We start from the raw sequence: 21534 nt of genomic DNA on the forward strand, positions 1-21534 counted from the left end.
AATAAAGTCTTAAAAAAGGGTAGGGGGGCTTCCCTGGTGGCGCAGTGATTGAGAGTCCGCCTGCCGATGCAGGGCACACGGGTTCGTGCCCCGGTCCGGGAAGATCCCACGTGCCGTGGAGTGGCTGGGCCCGTGAGCCATGGCCGCTGAGCCTGCGCGTCCAGAGCCTGTGCTCCGCAACGGGAGAGGCCACAACAGTGAGAGGCCCGCGTACCGCAAAAAAAAAAAAAAAAAAAAAAAAGTGGGAAGGGGCACTTCCCTGGCAGTCCAGTGGTTGAGTCTGCACTTCCACTGCAGGGGCTGTGGGTTCGATCCCTGGTCAGGGAACTAGGCTCCCGCACGTCGCACAGCACGGCCAAGAAAAAACCACTGGCGTTCAGACTAAAAAATAAATTCTAAACAGCACTTAGGAATCTTTGAGTTCAAGGTTAAACATTTAATGGCATTTTTCCTCATTTATAATGAAATATATTCCTTAATTTGTAAGGCTGGATCACAATGCATAACCTCCCTCATCACACCCTTCAAAGAAATTTCAAATAGAAAAAACTTCCTTATCTTTAAAGTGTAGAACTAAGACCAAATGATTTACTATAAAATTTTTCCAGTTCTGGATTTTTAAATTTTTACTTTTACTTTTTGTGATTGTGTGAACTGTGAACAGATACATCTTTCAGGCACAAAATTTCTAGATCAGCAAGTAAACTATTATGTCTTACATTCCCTTTTATGCTCTAGTTTGACCCATGGTAGATAATTGAAAATGAAATTTTAAAGATAATGAAGTTAAATTTCAGAGAAGGAAAGAAGGCAAGAACTTAACATTTATTAAATGAATATGACTAGCATTTTCTGTATATTACCTCTTGACATCTGCATAATGATTTTGCTTGGTAGCCAATAGTATCCTCATTTTAGAGATGAGGAAACAGGCTCAGAGAGGTTAAGTGACTTGCCTGAAGTCATTCAGCTAGTTTGTAGCCAATCCAGGACTAAAAATTCAGCTCTCCCTGAAAATGAATGTCTTTTTCTCTATGCCATAATTTGTAAAACATACTGCCTTCTGTTAGTAAAAGGGGAAGTCAGAATGTCTTGTACTATTTTGACTTTTTCTGAGAATGTCTGGCTCTATTTGAAATTTCTGAGGATGTCTAAAGTGACGATGTCTTAAGAAATCTATATTTAAAATGTTCTGTATTTCTGAATCATAGGGAATGATTCTAGCGATGATATAAACTGACATTTTGTACCTCTTGATATAAATGATATAAACAAGCATTTCAAAAATGGTCAGTTGTATATAAATCACAAACAAACAAATCTTTATATAAGTCCTTGTATTTCCTTGATTTGTAGTGTCAAGCCCCTGTTTGGGAAGCAATTATTTGACTTCAGAATCCAAATAATATTGATCATACCTCAGTGACACCCACAACTAGCCAGAAGTAATCCTGTTTTCCTGAAATCTGAAAGATCATTGTATGCCTATTTTAGAACTACTCATTTTATATATATATATATATACAATGCAACTTGTATATATAATTTAATGTATGTATAACATATACATTAATTCTATATAGAGAGAGAATACATAATAAGAAATATACATTTGGTCTCCCTCCCCTTTTCCTGGCTCACAGTTCCTAAAACCCTTGTAACCTCAGAAGTGATGTCTTTTTTGTATGCTAATGAGATGACTAACAGCTGGGGGATCCTGGAAAGCCTCAGGATGACAGCTGTTTAACCAGGGAAACAAGCCTCCCCACCTCTGGGAGGAAGGAGGGACTGGAGGTTGAGTTAATCACCTATAACCAATGATTTAATCAATCATGCCTGTGTAATGAAGCCTCTGTAAGAAAACCTAAGGGAAAGGATTCGGGGAACTTCTGGGTTGGTGAATACATGGAGGCACTGGGAGGGCAGCACACTCAGAGAGGTGGGGACTCTTCCAGTCCTTTCCGCCACACCTTGCCCTATGCAGCTCTGTCAAACTAGTAAACATTTTCCTAAGTTCTGTGAGCCACGTTAGCAAATTATCAAGCTCAAGAGGGGTCAGGGGTCATGGGTATATCTGAATCATAACCACCCAGGCGCACAGGTGACAACCTGGGCTTGTGATTGGCATATGAAGAGTGGCCAGAGGCAGTCTTGTAGGACCGAGCCCTTAACCTGTGGTATCTAGCCCTAACCCCAGGTAGAGAGTATCAGAATTTAACTGAATTATAGGACACCCGGTTGCCCTCCGGAGAGTTGGAGAATTGCTTGGTGGGGAAACCCGCACATTGGTGTCTGATCGTGAACAGTAAAGAAAACGAAGGTTTTCCTTCTCAGCCTCCACTGAGGCCTATCCCAAGTTTTGCTAACATAAGGCGGTCCATAAGACCAAGCGGTTGAAATCGACTCACTGAAATGGCACTTGCCTGGTGGCTGGTGCGCTGCCCGCGCTGGACGTGGAGGCCTGGGCTCCACTCCCCCAGGGCGAAGGGCCGGCAGCCTGGGGACTCGCCCTCGGAAATGTGGCAGCAGCAGGGGTGCTCGCTGCCCCGGTGGCAGAAGGCGCAGCGGAGCACGCGACAAAGGTCGCAGGGAGGCTGTGTTGGAAGTGCTAAAGCGACAGCTGCGACGCCCACGCGGTACTGCACGTGATGGTATGAGATCTCCTAGTCCAGATCTCGCGAGATGACCCGGCGCAGGCTTGGGGGCGGAGACCAGCACAGCGAGCGCGGGGCAGCGGGTGCTGCAGAGCCCCGGGCGTTCCGGTCCAAGTAGTTGTGCTTCTGCCTGCGGGTCCCTTCCCCGGCGGGTAGACGGCATTGGCCAGCGCAGACCCCATGCTAGTCCGGAGGGGTGAGCCCTGCGTGGAGACCCTCTGGACCGGCTGCTGAATGCTTGCGGAAAATCGCGGATTTAGAGGTACAGCTTGGTTATCACCCAGGTGGTAGCAGAGATCCGTGCACCTGGGCCTTGCGTGTGTTGCCAAAGAAATGTAGATTTCCAAAGTAAATGGAAAAATATTTGAAGGACAGGTAAGGAAATCATGGGCGCAAGAAAAGGTCCATGCAGCCGTGGGAGGTTAGAATTCAAGCACCTGTTCCATTTCTGCTGCTTCACCCCCCTGGTGAAGACGGAAATAGGCGGAAATCTGATATGCTTTCCGTTTAAAAAAAAAAAAAAGAAGAGAAAAAAAAACAAACACTTACTAAACGTGTACATAAATATTTATGGCTTTTCAAAATTGCCAAAAACTGGAAACAACCCAAATGTTCAGCAACAAACTGTTACATTCATGAAGTGGAATATTGCCCAGCAATTTTTAAAAAAGGAACTGTTGATACATGCAACAAATTTGGATAATCTCAAAGGCATTATGCTGAGTGAAAGAAGTTTGTCTCAAAAGATTATATATACTGTATGACTCCATTTACATGACATCCTGGAAAAGACAAAACAGGGATGGAGACCAGATCAGGAATTGACAGTAGATGGAGTGATTGGGGTGGAGTAGGGGGGAGGGTGTGACTAAAAAGAGATAGCACATAAAGTTATCTGGGGTGACGGAACTGTTCTGTATCCTGATTATGGTGGTTATACAAATATATACACGTGTTGAAATTCATAGAACTCTACATAGAAAAGGGGAAAAAATCAATTTTACAGTATAACTTTTTTTTTAAAGCACACTTACTCTATGCCAGGCGCTATGTTATCTGAGACAAAAACAATGAGCTCAATGAGATAAGGAGTGAATATAAACACAAAGTAACTATGGCACAAAAATATTTGATATGTGATAACTGAAAAGTAAAAACAGCAAATGTTATAGGAAATTAAAGAAGAGATAATTTCCAGCTTAACTGAACAGAAAATGCTTCAGAGCAGAGGTTGCCTTGGATTTCAGTTTCAAGAGCAAGAGAGGACAGAGGATCATTCCCTATGGAAAATGGTCAATTAAATAATTATGTCAATAGTGTGCAGGAAGGAACGCAACAGAAAGTGCCTGAGTGCAGAAAGTGAGTCTGGTTAGATGGCAAGGAATTTGGGGAGAGCCTGAGCTGGGAAAGTGCCTGAGTGCAGAAAGTATGCCTGGTTAGATGGTAAGGCATTTGGGGAGAGCCTGAGCTGGGGTGCTGGCCATATAGCACAGCAAGCCTTTCTAGGCAGCTAGACCCACACCTGCAAGGTACCCTGGAGACCATGTATAAGGTTCGCCTGGTCCACATCTTAATTTTATTCCCACCAGTTGAGTTTTTTGCCTCATTCACAAATGTGGGGCACATCTTCATCTTCCTTGCTGCAACTTTGGCTCTTCCTAATTATACTGTCTCTTAACTGCAGTTTGTCCTCAAATCCCCAAGGGCATCCCTTTCCAGCTTATTTTATTTACCAGCAACCTCTACTCAGATGCTACCCCCAAAACAGGGTCACAAACTCCTCCTTGAGAATCCAGGCAGTAGTAGTGGAAATGGAAAGGAAAGCACAGATTGAGAGACATCATTTTGGAGTTAGGATTGACAAGGGTTGTAAATTGGATGTAAGGGATAAAGGAACAGGGAAGAAAGAACAAATACAGGTTTTAAAGTTCTAAAAGGAGGAAATGTAGATAGTGATAATTTTATTATTATCCAACAATTGCATTTAAATATTAGTTTGCTTTAATCAATATTTTAAAATGAAACCAATTTTTCTTCATTAAAAAAATACATGCAGGGCAATAAAAAAATGTTCGGGAACAGGCCATTCCAACTTCAAATTAAAACCTTAAAAGTATTTTAAGCAACAGCATGATGTAACCCAATTTTTTAAAAAATCAAATAATAGACAATTCCTCAGATCACAATTAAAAACTCCTTACTGGTGTGGAGATGAGAGAATTTTCATGGATTTTATAAAATACAGAACAAGAAAATAGTATATAATCAAAGTATTCTTTAAAAATAAGTATTGGTGACTTTTCTCACAATAAAGAAATTATGTTGAAAGAGAAATAAAAATGACATATAGAGAATAAAGTTTGTTACAAAACTTGCAGTAAAAAGGAAAATTTGATAGTACTGGATGTATATTGTTACGGTTTTAGTACTAAACCACAATTGTATGCAGCAGAAGGGATCCACAAACTAATTTGAACACAATGAGATTTTTCCTATTGGTATGAATTTATGTGAAATCATTACTAACACAACAATAAAAAATACAGGCAGGCCATTAAAATAAGCAAGGCACATCAGTGAAAACTGAGGAAGTGAAACTGGCCTTTATTCTTACTCACTTGAAGTCATTACAAAGTTTACTGGGCTCTTGGTTCAAAGGAAACATAATAGACACAAATATTTACCTTTTTACCATGGTTTCATTCTTAGGATTCCTAGGTGGGTCTAACGACAATGCTGTTAGACAAGTACTAAGTAAAACCATTCAACATATTTAGTTATTCTTCAGCTTAAAAAGGAATTCCTTAAATGCAGAAGTGTTATCAATATTTGCTGAATATTCAGCAATATTCATTGCTGATAGATGAAACAGAGAGAAAACATAATGAACACTGATATTCTGTGATTGGACATACTCTATGGAATTGAGTCATCTTATTGTAGTAACTCAATAAGTAAAATTAGGACACAAGAGTTTCAACTCCTTTTCATCTAGGATAGGTAATAGGGGCCAGCCACAAAACACAGATGATAAATTCAATCCTTTCAGGTTTCACTTTGGCTAGCATTTCCATTTCTTCCCATACTAACGTTTTATCAGGAGATAAAATTAAAAAAAAAATTGATTCAATTAGGCCCTTCCCATTCCCCCCGTGTGTGGCTAAAATGTAGTTAGAGAAAAAGAAAACAGGACGGCGAGTCAGAGCTGAAGATAAAGAACTTGGAAAATCCTCTAGAGGAAAAAAACGCCTGAAGTAGGAAAACAGTCTCTCACACAGCAACATGATTTAGAAAGAAACACCCATGGCAGCTATTTCGAATCCTCTGCATCTGATTCCTCCTTGGTGATCAGCTCTGCCATTAATTTACTGTTTCTAATTAAGACGTCACTTCTGGGCCTCAAGCTCCAGCTATTAAAAAGTGGAGAGGGGCCAGAAATTAGAATGAATAAATAACATCTGAGGAATGTTCAAGGATGCAATTTAAGAACAATTCTCGTACAAAAAGTTTTCTTGCTGAAATTTCCCAGTGGGGAATAAATGCTAAATAATCAGATGTAGTGGTAGTAACTGAATTCACATAACAGTACAGAAGAAACCATTACTAACTAAAAATGAAAAATGGAGAGAGAGAGAAGGCAGAGTTTCCATTTTGAAGAGGGAGAAGAAAGGCATTCACAAATTTGATACAGTATCTGTAAGTAGTGACCAAGTGGTTAAAAACGTGGAAATCGACGCAAGAGGGAGGAGATATGGGAATATATGTATATGTATAGCTGATTCACTTTGTTATACAGCAGAAACTAACACACCATTGTAAAGCAATTATATACTCCAATAAAGATGTTAAAAAAAAACAAAACGTGGAAATCAGATGACTCATAGAAAAGCAGTATCCCCAGCACTGATGAATGCAGACCTAAAGATAAGCAAAAACCTCCCACTACACCACAGCACACTCATACTCAGCTGGGTTGAAGACCTCCAAGTGCCCTTTCATCCTGAGATCCACCATCTGAACCCCAGTTCTGAGATTAAGTGCAGGGGTTCTTCATGTGTCCTGCTGCAGATCAGTGGGTATCACATGATGGAAAACTGACACAGCAACCACAGTGACTTATGCTGTAATCTGAGATTCTCAAAAATCAGATCCCTGATCGAGGTCCTCTAAAAAATTGCAGCAGTGACACTTGGCATTCACACAAGGAGCCAATGTCACCTGATCCTCATTACAGGGGCATCAAGGGGCCTGGCTAGTGTCACAGCGCTCAGAAATGACAGGGCAAGGGCTACAGGCCAGGTTTCCCTGAGTCCTGGTGTCATGGTGACAAACCCTCTCTACCTGAGAGCTTTTCGGAGCTGTGGACTTCTCTGCAGCTATTTCTAGTTTCAGTCAATGACTGGCTTTGGCTGATTCTCCACACCACCCAGTACCCAAACAGGCCTCACTTCTACATCTGAAACTTCCTCTTGGAATAAGAAGGCATTTTCCTGGTGGCCCCAACAGTTCCCCTCCTGGAGTGGCAAATGATGAAATACCCAATTTAGTTCTCATACTATCGCCTTCTTGTTCAAAGTTAGTGAGGATTCTATGATACTTTACTTCCAGGTGTCTTAGATTCTCTACTGTATGTCATTGACACTGGGAGACCAAATTCTTGAAGCTTAGACCTTACGGGGGAAACATACAAAGCTGAAAAGCTTATCCATTTAAATAGACACATTGTTCCCATGTTGAAGGCGTATGTAAGAGCAAGATGCTAACACCAAATTAGAAATCATCCAATTCCAATTAGAAATCACCACATACCAAACATTGGACCTATGGTCTTTCTAAGCCCATCAAACCACTCCAAAGCAACAATATAAAGCTGAAGCGGTGGTAGAGACATTCTCCTCACTTGACGTTTGAATTAGTTTAATAATAACAACAGTAATAACCAGGTCTTTTCAAGTTACACATCTCTTCCTGTAACTCACAGAAAGTATATTTATCTTGAAAAATGCTACTATCACAAGTAAACACATCTAAATGACTGTAAGGAAATATCATTGTCCTCCACCCATTTTAAAAGCATTTTAGGGAATCCCACTCTTCACAATAATGGTGCCTTTGAAAAACATTGTTAATACATTCTTCATCTGTACACATCTATTTGTTTTTCATGAAAACTTCCTCATTCAAGCTTATGAGTATAGCCAACATTTATTTAGCAGTTACTCTGCCAGGTACTCTCCTAAGTCATTTACATAGATCATTTTATTTAATCTTCTTAACTTTAAGCAGTAGGTACTATTACATCCCCCATTTTACAGTTAAGGAGTCTGAGTGTTTTAGGTAACCTGTCCAGGTCACTCAGCAACAGGCAACAGAACCAGACTTGAATCCAGAGAATTCTACTCCAAAGGCCATACGCTTCGCCACTTCTTGAAGCATTCTTATGATTTCATATCAGAACTATGGGAAATTTAGGAAAGGTCACCATTCCTCCTTTGCTGTTTAGCCTCTTTCCTCCTTGTCTCTTCTTCCATCTTCCTTCTTGCTTCCTCTCAGTCTCTCTAACTCGCACCTTTAGATTCCTCAGTTTTCTTTTCCAGCCACAGCCAGGAACCTGGCCTCACTCCAGCTCCTAGCTGGCAACAGTGCAAGTTTAGGTGGGAGCCTGTTGGGAACGATGAGCAGATGGCCATTGGCAGAAGACACAGCGGAACTGCCTCGGAAGCGTGAGGTTACCTGCATGTCCATGATGACCTCCCACGCTTGGGTAAGAAACATTCTCTGACCCTTCCCAGGGACGCATTTATTTTCATGGTGAGGTGGAAATATGTGAGGAGCCCTCAGACTCTCAGGGAAATGTTGAATTTAGCAATGCAAACTCAGAGCAAGATGAACAGCTGCTATTCTAGACTTTCCTTCTTTCATACTGTGCTATGCATTGAGTTGGAAATTTTGGAAACTTAGGGGTATGACCTGCTTCATTAAGTCATATTTCTTCAGGGTTACTGGGAACCAAAAAGTTTTGCCAAAATTTTTCTGGGGAAAAAAAAAGGAGATCCTTTATTAAAAAAAAATTGTTTTTTTAGAGGGTTGGTTTAAATAACACATTCAATTACATTAGCTCAATTTATTAGATACTACATCCAAAGCTTGAGTTGGAAAAGGAGCTGGTCTCTGTCTACATATTTTTCTGGCAGCATGTGAATGGCGTCACCTGTCAGTTGCAGTAGGCAGCAGATGCACTCATGCTCAGGAGTCGGCCAGACCTGCATTTCCACCTTCCAGCAGTGTAACCTTGAGCCACTTACTTAACTTCTTCAAACCTCAGCTTCTCTGTAAAAAGGTAGGGGCGTTAATGTTCGCCGCCCCAGGGTTGCTGTAAGGATCAAGTGATATCAAGTCTATGAAAGTACCTAGCACAGAACTAGCAGAGTAGGCATTTAATAAATGGTTGTTTTATTTAATTTTATGTCATTTTACGAGAGAAGATGTACAGACTTGTTATTAAGAAATAAGGAGACAGAAACCGTAAATTTGTGGTCTGTAATTTTTCCTTCATTTAAGAAAACTGTTCACCAAAGCTATATTTTCAGTTAAAAAGAGAGAGCAAAATCTTTTGCAATACCTCTCCCACCAAAACCTCAACTTTTAGTAATCAGACACTTCGAAGTTTGACTGCACAATGTATGGCTATCTGTGTATTACTGCTACACACATATTTACAACATAAAATTCACGAGAACAAACACAAAAAAGTCAACAGGGAAATGCTGATGGTCAGATGTAAATGTTAGGCTCTTGTAGCCTATCAGAAATCATCATTTACAAAGAAAAGATGAAAAATACGTGATTCACAAAAGAAAAAATATCAGTAAATCAGAAATTCTACACAATAAAGAACAGTTATGAGGAAAGTTTATATGGAAACATTATGTTTCCAACTCTGCCTAAAATTATCTCAGATTTCAGTTTTAGCATTATTTCCAGTTTGATTTTTAAGATTAAAAAAAATACGGTCACCACTGCTTTGCTCAACATTTCTCTTTGGGTAACAACATACCCAATCCTATTTTAAAAAGCAGCCAATGGGGGTGCTCACTGAAAAAACAGAAACTGACAACTGTAATGCACGGCAATCTAGCAACAAATAATTTGCAAGACACCAGTTCCAGAAAGAAACTAAAATGGGAAACTATGATAAAAACTGTTCTTTGCATGAGGTTACTGGGCCTATAGCTGGACAAGTCTCCCACTGCCCAAGGGGCTGAAAGGCATTTTCTATGTAAAGGATGCAGTGTCTGGGAAGGAGTTCAGGCCACGGTGACTGTCAGAAAGCTCGGGTTACAGCAAAACCTTCAAAGTCATTTCTAGAATATAATCAAAGCTCTCCTCTGCACAGAGTCAGAGTGGTGGCAAGTTCCTGGAACTGAATTTTTTTGCTGAGTTCAGCATTAAACAATCTCTGCAAAAGCTCAGATAAGCTAGACTGAATAAACAAGCAGCAAAGTAAATTTTCCCATGGAGTTTCAACCACAGCCAAATGCATTGTGCTGTTTCAACCAAAAAAACTGTGCATATACCTAAGTCTACCCTCCACTGCCAAAAAAACTATACATAGTTGGCCAACTTTCTAGAATTCTCTTAGTTTTGATAATGTTAAAAGCAATGACAGTGAGGCTTCTTTTCCTCATATACATTATAAGTCTACAACAAGCACGTAGTATTTTCATAAAAAATATCTATATTCCTACAAACTGTGTTCTCTCTACTGATGTTAAAAAAAATTGAGTGGGGCTTCCCTGGTGGCGCAGTGGTTGAGAGTCCGCCTGCCGATGCAGGGGACACGGGTTCGTGCCCCGGTCCAGGAAGATCCCACATGCCGCGGAGCGGCTGGGCCCGTGAGCCATGGCCGCTGAGCCTGCGCGTACGGAGCCTGTGCTCCGCAACGGGAGAGGCCGCAACAGTGAGAGGCCCACGTACCGCAAAAAAAAAAAAAAAAAAATTGAGTGCTTAGTTGGCATCTATCCTGATTACCCCCGGTCCAAAGTACACAAGAGTAAAAAGTTAGAGATTTCCAAAAGCTTTTTGTTAAGGCACAAGCCCTATTTTAAAAAACAAATCCTTAAAAGGTTCTGTGGGAACAGAATTTCAATGAGAATTTCATATATTCAAGTTTATGCTTATGAAGCAATAAAAATGTTTAATTAAAATTTACACATTTGTTTTGAAAATAAAATACTAATTTTAGATTTTGTGCTCATCTTCCGCTGTTACTACTTGTACAGATGTCTTTCTACTAAAATGTATTTGGGGTATTTGATAGACCTCTACCAGGCTTCTCAGGGTATCCTTTCTCAAAGCACCCACAGAGAGAAAAGCCAAAGTCACAGACAGAGGAAACTCCTCTAAAGGCAGTTATTCATTTCCTGAGCTAACCCACTTCCTTCTTCAGACATTTTCTTCTCTTCATCAATGTGTGTTTTTGAAATTAGCATCAAAGGCTTCTTGCAAAATATACTTCTGGGTCTGGGGCCTGGAATCCGGGCAAATGCCAATGGCTGTGTCATTTCTAATATCATCACTGCAGTGATACAAGATTAGAATCTCAAATGAAGTGTCACTTCAGTAGTACAGAAGGCTCCCTGCAATGTTAAACTGATGTTTTAGCAAAAGAATCCAGATCATTACGAGGTAGAGCCATGTTTAGAGAAAATAATTGTCACCAAAGTGAAAAACTGAACGCTACTCCATTATGAAAAATTATAGCAGCTTCCATAATAAGGAAATCAATTTTTTAATCTTTTAAACCTTAAGCAAACTTTAATGAGTTGCTGGGTTTCTTCATATTAAGGCCAACATTGGAGAGAAAATTGAAAGTCTCATAATTATTAAAGTTTATGTATTTTATTAGAAATGTATCTCCTCAATGACTGTTGTCTTCACTTTAATCAAAGCAGATATAGAAGGCTGAACAGAAGTTTGGCTACTATGCCAACTGGATCCCCCAAGACACTGAGAATCTCCCGACCTCCACACGATTTCCATCCCAGACCCCCTAAAGAAAGGGAGGGGCTTAGGGAGCCCTACTTTGTCATGTACCATCAACAAAATACACTGTATCCAGAAAAAAAAAAAAAAGAAAGAAAGAAAATTTGGCTACTATGATTCTTCTGTGCCAATAATACAAAATGTTATTTAAAAAATCAAATCAGTCTTTACCTAAATATAAATATAAAAAGCTTTATTTATTTACCAGCAAAGAGTGATACCACAAAACAAAGGAAATAAAGTCTCTTAAAATGTTTATTTTTGTCAGAATAGCTGACGATTTTCTATTAAGTCTTTCAGTTTATTATTATAATAAGCATTCCCCCCTTGAAAAATCCATTCAAAATATCTCAATCCTTGAGGTAAAGAACTTTAAAAAAAAAAATCCCGATTTTTTTAAAGAAAAAATTTCTTAAAATTCTTTTAAGCTTGATAAATAGAAATAATCTCTTCTTGTTCTACTCTGGTGAACAAAAATGTACTTTATACAGCAAAATATCCAGTCACTTATTGGCAAACTGAAGGTGAGACCTATTCATTTACATGTTTTATTCAAACAGTGCAATACTGCCACGTTCATATAGACTTTTTTTTTCTTTTTTTACAGTTACCAACACTCTTCTGGCAAAGACAAGGTTTTGAAATGGCAAAAGCAACACAAGTTTTAGATCTCAAAGCTCTGGAAAGGAATTAATCTGAGTCTTCATCATCAAGATAGTCCTCGGCATTGCTTAATGTTCGGACTGCATCTAAAAGGAATGGGGGAAAAGCAAAACAGAGAAATTACAAATGGCTCAGATTTTGTTTTCACTTTCAAAGCTCCTGACAATCCAAAACACTGTAATCTTCCCTCAGACCTACGGGTTGTATTTTCTCCAAGGATATTTTTCTACTTTTGCTTTCCAGTCTAACTGATTAGTTTCTGTTGCCACAGAGGCTGACAAATACATTTGTCTGCATGTTACCTAGACATGCAGAAAAGTAAAGCACATGGTGCTGAGGTACCATTAGTCTACCTTAAACAAAATACGACAGCCACATGCACCATGACCAATGTGGAACACACCAGAAGCCCGTCCACCCTGACAACTGTGCATCCAACCTCCTTTCCCAATGACAAGTGCACAGGTGGCTTCAGTCAGTCGACAACCTGTGGCCTTACCTGAGGGCAAGGTCACTGGGTAGAAAGATAACTAATGAGGGGGGGGAAAGGAAAAGAAAAAGAAAGAGAATGAAAACACAAAAGCTTCAGTTTCATTTTAGAAAACATTGATAAAGTATACTCAGAAGCAAAAGAAACTGAATTGAAAAATAAAAGTTTTAAAATAGAGCTGAACCCCATCAAATGTTAAGTCAACCTTAAACAGAGTTCAAAAGGAAGACATCTGATCTTTAACTGTTCACCTGTCCAGTCAAATTCAAACTGTCTAGTCAAATTCTTATAGCAACAGGTTACACGAGGTATAGTTTTAAGGGGAAAACTGAAATGCGAGTATAAGCACATTGTTAGAGCTCAATAAATGTATGTTATATATAGCACCCAGAACATGGTCTCTAAATACTATAAGCCCATGCTCATTGGAGATATGACTGATTCCAAGTCTGGGGAAGAAACTGTAAAAGAGAGACCTGAAACCTCTTGTTATGCCATAAAACAAGGATCCTAGCAAAGACAGCATCATTTTAAAAGGGCTCAGGATCCAACCAGAAGAGACCTCCACTAGCCAAAGATAGGCTACCAGTAAGGAAACTATGCTGGATTAAAACACAGCAAATATTTCAACACACACCAAAGAGAATTCATTGGCCCCCTTCGAAAAATAACAGGGAACCAGCAGGTTATTTTGAAAACTCTTAAAAGGTAAATAAAAATCAAGGCTTTATTCTGCCCCTGATATACAAACTATTGCTCGAGTAACCAAAGAGTTGATAAGGGGAAATTTTTCTTTATAGAATGTTCCAACTAATAACCAAGAAAGGAGTGACAAAATTAGAATATCACCATTTTGCAACCATTAGTGAAATAATGAATCTAGACAATGATCATCTATGGATGCTAACATTGCAGGACAAGTGACAAACAGATACTATGCGCCTCTGATAGAAGAACACAATTTTCTTTATGAAGTATTCTTCCCTCTATCCCTAAGGTAGATAGATAGATAGATAGGTAGATAGATAGGTAGATAGATGATAGACAGAATCCAAATCTAATCAAACCTCTAGCTGTAACACCAATTGACAAAAATACAGAGGACAGAGGAGCATGACAATACCATGGGAATGCATGCACGCAATGTCTACACTGGGAAATTCAGGGAAATTGGTCCAGTTTCTTTAACAAATAAACTGCAAGGCTAAACAAAGAGGAAAAGGAGAGGGAAAGGAAACATTAATTGAAAAACAAAGAAACAAGAGACATAGCTATCAGTTTGGACCCTACTTAAAAAAACATAAATAAATAAGCAAAGAATAAAAAACATGTAAGAGAAAATGGTAAATTTAGACCATCACAAGACGTTTGATGATACTGTAGTTTTTTTGAAGTCTTCATAGGTTTAGAAAAATGATTACTGAAAAAAAAAGGAAGGGGCAGGGGAGAGGGCAGGGATATAGAAAACGATTTATCTTATACAAGAGAGAAAGAAAGGTAAAAGAACAAGTGGCTTTACGCAGAACAGAGGTGGCCTTCAACGACTTCAGCTTCCAAACTATTAGAAGTCTCCGGGTTGACTGTACTCTTCTCCATTCTCCTTAAGAGGAGTTCTGGAGACCTGGGAGGAAGGTATTTTGTTCTGTTCCATACACACCCACAAACTTCAGGACTGGCCATGAACTTGGTAAAAGTAGCCTTTTAAGCTAAAGACAAAAAGACAAATAGCAAAGCTCTTCCCCTTTCTACTTTGCTACTACAAACCTGTGTTTTTCAATATTGGAGATATTCCTTGTCCTTCAATGGTTACTTTGGCACTTTGCTTTAAGCGAGAGGAAGATGACTGGCCACGGTGCAAATTCTGACCAAATAGAAAGTGAGAGCCAGGCAAATAAACTTCTCCTTCCTTCCTTCTGTGGACTGCTCTGAGGCACAGTTTCTCTGGAAACTTCTCATATGGCCAAGTGCTGATAATGAGCGGTATCTTCATAGCCCATCTTGGGGCATGACTATCATGGTAATGTATCCCCTAGTAGTGCTTCTCAGCCTCCCCTACCTCACTTCCATATTTTTTCTCAATCTCACTGCCCTGGATTTACATGTTCCAAAGCACCAGAACTTAGATAGACAAACAAACAAATAAATAAACAAACGGTGGAGGGATAAACACAATAACATGTAAAATCTCATAGACGTGTTACGTGAAAGAAGTTAGACACCAAAAAGCACACACTGTTTGATTCCATTTATATCAAGTTTGAAAACAGGCAAAACTAATCTATGGTGAGAGAAGGAGAGGATTCTGAGGGAGGCTTCTGTTGTGTGGGAAATGTCCTCTATCATCTGGGTTATGGTTAATAAGTTTAAGCACAGTGGGAATCCCCTGGCGGTCTAGTGGTTAGGACCCTGCACTTCCACTGCAGGGGGCCCAGGTTCAATCCCTGGTTGGGGAACTAAGATCCTGCATGCCGTGTGGCACGGCCGGAAAAAAAAAAAAAAAAAAAAAAGGTTAATTTCATTGTGGATTAAATCAGGTTAATGAATTTAAAAAAAAGTGTAAGCACAGTAAAAAAAAAAATCATCAAGATGTACACTTAAGATTTATGTACTTTACTTAATGTAAATTATACCCTAGTTTTTAAAAATTGGAAAAAGAACTGAAAGGTTCAATCCTCAAGTATGCCTTGACCCCACCCTATATCCTAAAGTTACCCTTCATGGTAACTGTAACATGTAAATTATTTTGTCCTTATAAGAAATTCAAGATGTGGTGGGTTTTTTTGTTTTTTTTGTTGTTGTTGTTTGTTTTTTTTTTTTGCTGTACGCGGGCCTCTCACCGTTGTGGCCTCTCCGGCTGCGGAGCACAGGCTCCGGACGCGCAGGCTCAGCGGCCATGGCTCACGGGCCCAGCCGCTCCGCGGCATGTGGGATCTTCCCGGACCGGGGCACGAACCCACGTCCCCTGCATCGGCAGGCGGACCCTCAACCACTGCGCCACCAGGGAAGCCCTCAAGATGTGCTTTTAAAAGTGGACCACGATGTCAGAATATACCTCCTCTGGCTTAGAGCTCATGCTGGCAATTTGCTATATGGCCAAATATTCAAACTCTCATTCCAACGAGGATCAAAATACAAATTAAAATTTTTTAAACTGGATAATTGGGCAAATGAAGAAAAAGAAAACAGAGAAAAAGGTAACATGAAAAATGAAATACGAAGATTCATTTCTTGGCTCTGTGTGCCAGGCCCCAAGATTAATTACCTCATTACTGAAATCAGTAGAGCACAAATTTAGGAAGGTAAACTAAAGAAACTTGGAGTAAACAGAGAAACAGAACACCAACGTCCCTGCCCTTTTCTACAAAGACTACAGAAAAATGAGGAGAAAAAGAGAAAAGTTTGCCACCTGCCTCTTCCAGCTCCAGTTGTTCATGTGGAGGCTTCTGGGTGTAGCTCTCTGGGGTCTGAGCAGGTGTGATAGTTTCATTGTCTGTCACCATCAAACTCATAGTGTGCATGAGACTCTGATAACCGTTAGCTCATAAGAAACCTTACTCCTCAGTCAGGATGTTTTGGAGGTGCCCATATAGCGGCAGGAAGTCAGTGGCAGAGAAAGGAAATTAGGTCATAGTCCTTCTTCCTGACCCAACCAAGGCCGCAGGGCGTGAGAGGTCCACCTCAAGTAAAAGTGTTTCAACCACATGGCTGCAAATACGGCTTCTCAGTCAAAATGTAGCTAGGGAGCACCACTCAGCTGGTAAACACTTTCTCACTCATTTGGTAGACCCTATACACATCTATGCATGAGTAATTACTTTAAAGAAAGACTTGCTCTGCCAGCAAACATTCATGGCTTAAATAATTAAGAAGTCCCTAACTGCTTAATAGTTTACATTATACCTGAACTGAAGTTAAATAAGAATCTGGAACAAACACTTATCTGAAATAAGGGACAAACGGAACAATGGATTTGTGAGAACTATGATGGGAATTTGATGATAGGTAAGGAAGATGATTCTGGGAAGTTCCCTTGGTAAGCCACAAAGAGAGGGGGGCTGTTTGCTTTCTTTAATTGACTAAAGCAGGAAACCAGGGGACTGATATACTTTGCTGCTTATGCTAGAAATGGAATATGGGATAGCATAATATTGACTCTTCTCATAAATCAAGGGATACCTGAGGGAGAAATAAGTTTTCCAAGGGTTCAAACATTAATGGGAATTTGATTCAAATGATAGAAACAGAAATGAGCATCTCATTACCCAAGTTGGAGAACTCTGAAAATAATAATACCCTAAGGATAAAATGAAAACACATGCACTTAGCCTCTATAATGGAAATTTCTAAAAAGGTGTCTTGGTGATTCTCCACCAACATGAACCAGTCTAAACTTCAGACTCTAAAGCGATACTAAAAGAGTCCAGAATGATGAGTAGCAATGCAAAGACTTGCAAAAGGTGAATCCTCCATTATACTAGTTCCTTTCTAGAAAACGGCAGTAAAAATGTATCCATTACAGGCTTATACTTCAAAGTGGAATTAAAGTGCCAAACAGGAGATAATTAAGTAGAATAAGGCTTGAGAAGTGAGAAAAAAGAGATCAAATGTTCCCTCCAACCAAGCATCTTCCACCTTTCTTTTTTTCTACCTCTCTGGGTTTCTCATGGGCCAGGAGACTGATGATAAATGAAAGAGGGACAGAGGAGAGGTGGCAGAGGAGAGGTGGCAGAGTTCACACCCCGCCACTCCCAGTACTCCTTTCTGGAATCACCATGTTAGAATGAATCTAGGGGAGCACATTCAGCAGGCTATATACTGAGAAGTCTAATCAACAGCCAATCTCTGAATAGTAATCACGAACAGTGCAAATGTGTTTAACACCTCTATTTCCTTTAACACCTTTTCAAAACCACCACACAAACTCTTCATTTTTATAGAATTGCATGTGAACTTTTCAAACCTCTTCTCCTACATCAATAGATATTATCTTTAAGAATATACACTCTATCTTCAGACTTCCCTGGTGGCGCAGTGGTTAAGAATCCACCTGCCAATGCAGGGGACACGGGTTCGATCCCCGGTCTGGGAAGATCCCACATGCCGCGGAGCGACGAAGCCCGTGCGCCACAACTACTGAGCCTGCGCTCTACAGCCCGCGAGCCACCAGCTACTGAGCCTGTGTACCACAACTACTGAAGCCCACGCATCTAGAGCCCGTGCTCCACAACAAGAGAAGCCACCGCAATGAGAAGCCCGTGCACCGCAACGAAGAGCAGCCCCCACTCGCCGCAACTAGAGAAAGCTTGTGCGCAGCAACAAAGACCCAACACAGCCAAAAATAAATTAATTTTTAAAAAAAGAATATACACTCTTATCTTTAAAAAACCACGCATAGAACTGTGAAGAGATACCGATACATTTACAAAGGCTAGAATAATTTTGATTACAAAATTTTGATTACAAATAATTTTGATACCCTCATTTAAAATAGAAACAAAATATAATCATAAAGCTCTTGAATGCATAATTAAAAAATATTTAGTGATAACCACTCATAAAAACAAATCTGAAATGAGAATATGGAAACAATGGTTCTCTGATAAGGACTGTAATGGAAAGCAAAGTAATTAGAACTGGATTGCAAGGAATAAAAGAAACATACTAATCATAGCAAAAAATCGATGTCTCTTCAAATTTGTTTGCATAAAGGTATTCTTCCATGTTGAAGTTCTGATTCAGACCAAGGATGTAAAATCTAACTTCAGAATCACCTGAAGAATTTACCAAGAAAAAATCTTCCCTAATATTAAATCGATAACTCTTAGTCATGATGGCATCAGGAGGAAGAAGGATTAAAATCAAGTACCTGTTCCCTGTTTCTTTTTCAGGAGAGACGCACAGGCAGCATTAGTAGCCATGTCCAGGGCCAGCTTCTTCTCATTGTTTCTTAAGTCTGTTCTAGCACCTTCCCCAACACAAGAAAGTAAATTAGGTGTTTTGAAGACTCTATAGTAGCAGCCAAACCTTTTTTTTTTTTTTTTAGTTTCTTTTTTCTCTTTTTCTTTTCTTTCTTCCAGTTATATTGAGATATAATTGACACACAACACTGTATAAGTTTAAGGTGTACAGATAATGATTTGACTTACGAACATCATGAAATGATTATCACAGTAAGTTTAGTAAACATCCATCATCCCATATAGATACAAAATTAAAAGAATATAAAATTTTTTTTCCTTGTAATGAGAACTCTTAGGATTTACTCTCTTAACAACTTTCTTATATAACAAACAGTAGTATTAATTATATAGCAGCCAATCCTCTTTCCATCAAAACTAATCACTTCTGGCAGAACTAACTAGAGAACCATTCTGGCCCCGAACTAGGCTCTTTCCAAACAGTAAAACTTTCTCAAAACAGTAATAACATATTTGGCAGCTTTAATCAGGGAGCTTATTGCTGCACCTGTAATAATTATACACAATTAAAATATAGCCTTCCTTTCGAGTCCCTATAGAATTGCATGTGAACTTTTCAGTGAGGAGTTGACTGTCCCTGTGGGCAGTAAATCAGTTAGACTCAACGTGCCTTGGCACGAGTTTTTGGAGATTAAATTCAATACACCCTTTGCCTCTTCTTTTCAAGAAGGTCTTTAGAAAAGACCATGTAAGTTGAGCTTGAGGAGATTAATATTTATCTTAAGTATACTCTCATGCTTATTAGCAGAATTAGTAACACTAAAATCTAGAGGCAATCCATTGTTCCCACAGCCCATCTTCTACTCCCTTTTTTCCTTGTCTTTATTATGTGATAAATTACATCAGAATTCATAAATCTTTCTCATTGTCAAAGATTCAAAAATACAGATGTATGCTGAACAAAAGCTTATGTCTCATTTCAGCCTGCAACTAACCCCTTCCTTCCCCACCTTCTACCTTCCCCAGAGGTGACCATTCCCAACAAGTGGGCATCAGTTCCCATCTCCCTTATGTGCAAGAATGCATTCACAGACATATGTGGACATATACACAAAATCATACTCCGTGTATTAGTCTGTAATTTGATTTTTTTTTTGCCAATGATACTTTCCTTTTTTTTAGTTGATGTACAATATTTATAAGTTTCAGGTATATAACATAGGGGTTCACAATTTTTAAAGGTTATATTTCATTTATAATTGTCACAAAATATTGGCTATATTCCCTGTGTTGTACCATGTATCCTTGTAGCTTATTTATTTTATACACAGTAGTTTGTACCTCTTAATCCCCTACCCCTATCTTACCCCTTTCCCTCCCTCTCCTCCCTGGTAACCACCAGTTTTGATTTTTTTAACTTAATAATATATTATCGTATTCATTCCTTAGTAGTACACATACTTATAACCCAATCTATTTGAATATTTATAATTATTCCATTTTGTGGGTATTCCAAAATTTATTTAACCACTCCTCTATTGAGGGGTGTTTAGGCTTTTCCTAATTTTCATTATCACAAACAATGCTGCCGTGAACCTCCTTGAACAACATCTTTGTTTATATGCATTTCTGAAGGATGGTTTCCTAGAAGTGGTGCTGAAATGTAAGGATATGTATGTTTTCATTCTGCTAGCTACTGTTAGACTGCCTGCCAAGAAGGCTTACCAATTTACCCTCTCTGCCACAGTGTCTGAGAGTGCCATTTTCTCTACAACCACATCCTCGTCAGTAAACAAAATATAAATGTCCTAAAACTCAAAGGCACAAAAATACTGTCAAGAAAAGAATAGTATGTTTAATTAGGAATACGGTGACCATGTGTGAAAATCTCTCATGAACAGATTTAGATATCCACAGCTGGGGTTATAGGGAAAACCTCATTCTCTCGCTGTACTACAGGTCAAACATCCTGCAGGTTCATAGTTCTGTGACTGATCATACCTTACTTTACACTTGAGAACTCACATACATGATTTCTGTCAGGATGGGAAATGTTCAGAGACAGGATGCTAGAGAAGAAACTCAACCATTTCCTGTGTCCCTCTCAACCAGCGCTGCCCAGAAGAAAATTATGTGAGCCATAGACGTAATTTAAATTTTTCTAGTGGCTACGTTTTCAAAATGTGAAATTCATTTTAAGAATATATTTCATTTCACCCAGTATATCCAAAGTGTTATCACTTCATCATGTAACCAATATGAAAATTACTGTGCTACTTCACTCTTTTTGTTTCTACTAAGTATTCAAAATCTGGTATTCATCTTACACTTACAGCACATCTCAATTCAGACTAGCCTCCTTTCAAGGGCTCAGTAGCACGTGTGGTTAGTGGCTGCCGTAGCAGACAGTGCAGATGTTGGCATACCTCTGGGGGGCACTACAGTGGTCCTCAAGGTGTCTGATCTTTTGCACCTGGAGTTTACATCATCAACATCCTTTAAATCAAAAACATTTCCTCTCATATAACCCACAACGTTGCTCCAAGGATCCCTAATGATACTGCATCCATGTGACATGTAGGCTGGGGATTCAAGCATCCTATATTACAGCCTTCTAGACCAGGGTGCAGTACGGGGTGATATCCCTGGCCTTCTATAAGGGTTAACTAATATTTGTGGGACAAACAGATGAATGGATGGTGAGTCCATAATTTCACTGCTGCTTCTGACTTGTGTAAAAACAGGGAATCAACGTATCTTCTTG

General features: G+C 39.4%; 1 protein-coding gene across 2 annotated transcripts in view; it reads right to left on the bottom strand.

The window, feature by feature from the left end:
* Nucleotides 1-11875: 11875 nt before the first annotated feature.
* Nucleotides 11876-21534, bottom strand: part of OSTF1 (osteoclast stimulating factor 1) — a 50455-nt gene continuing 40796 nt past the window's right edge. The window contains exons 9-11 of one of the 2 annotated variants that reach the window (XM_060014611.1): nucleotides 18719-18817; nucleotides 12862-12892; nucleotides 11876-12448 (exon numbers count right to left, since the gene is read on the bottom strand). In XM_060014611.1, coding sequence (XP_059870594.1) covers nucleotides 12409-12448; nucleotides 12862-12892; nucleotides 18719-18817 — 170 coding nt within the window. In that variant the 3' untranslated portion in view covers nucleotides 11876-12408. The remainder of the gene's footprint in view (nucleotides 12449-12861; nucleotides 12893-18718; nucleotides 18818-21534) is intronic. The other variant, XM_060014612.1, reaches the window with a different exon arrangement.

The sequence above is a fragment of the Delphinus delphis genome, chromosome 6 (genome assembly GCF_949987515.2).
Source record: "Delphinus delphis chromosome 6, mDelDel1.2, whole genome shotgun sequence".
Classification (NCBI taxonomy): Eukaryota; Metazoa; Chordata; class Mammalia; order Artiodactyla; family Delphinidae; genus Delphinus; species Delphinus delphis.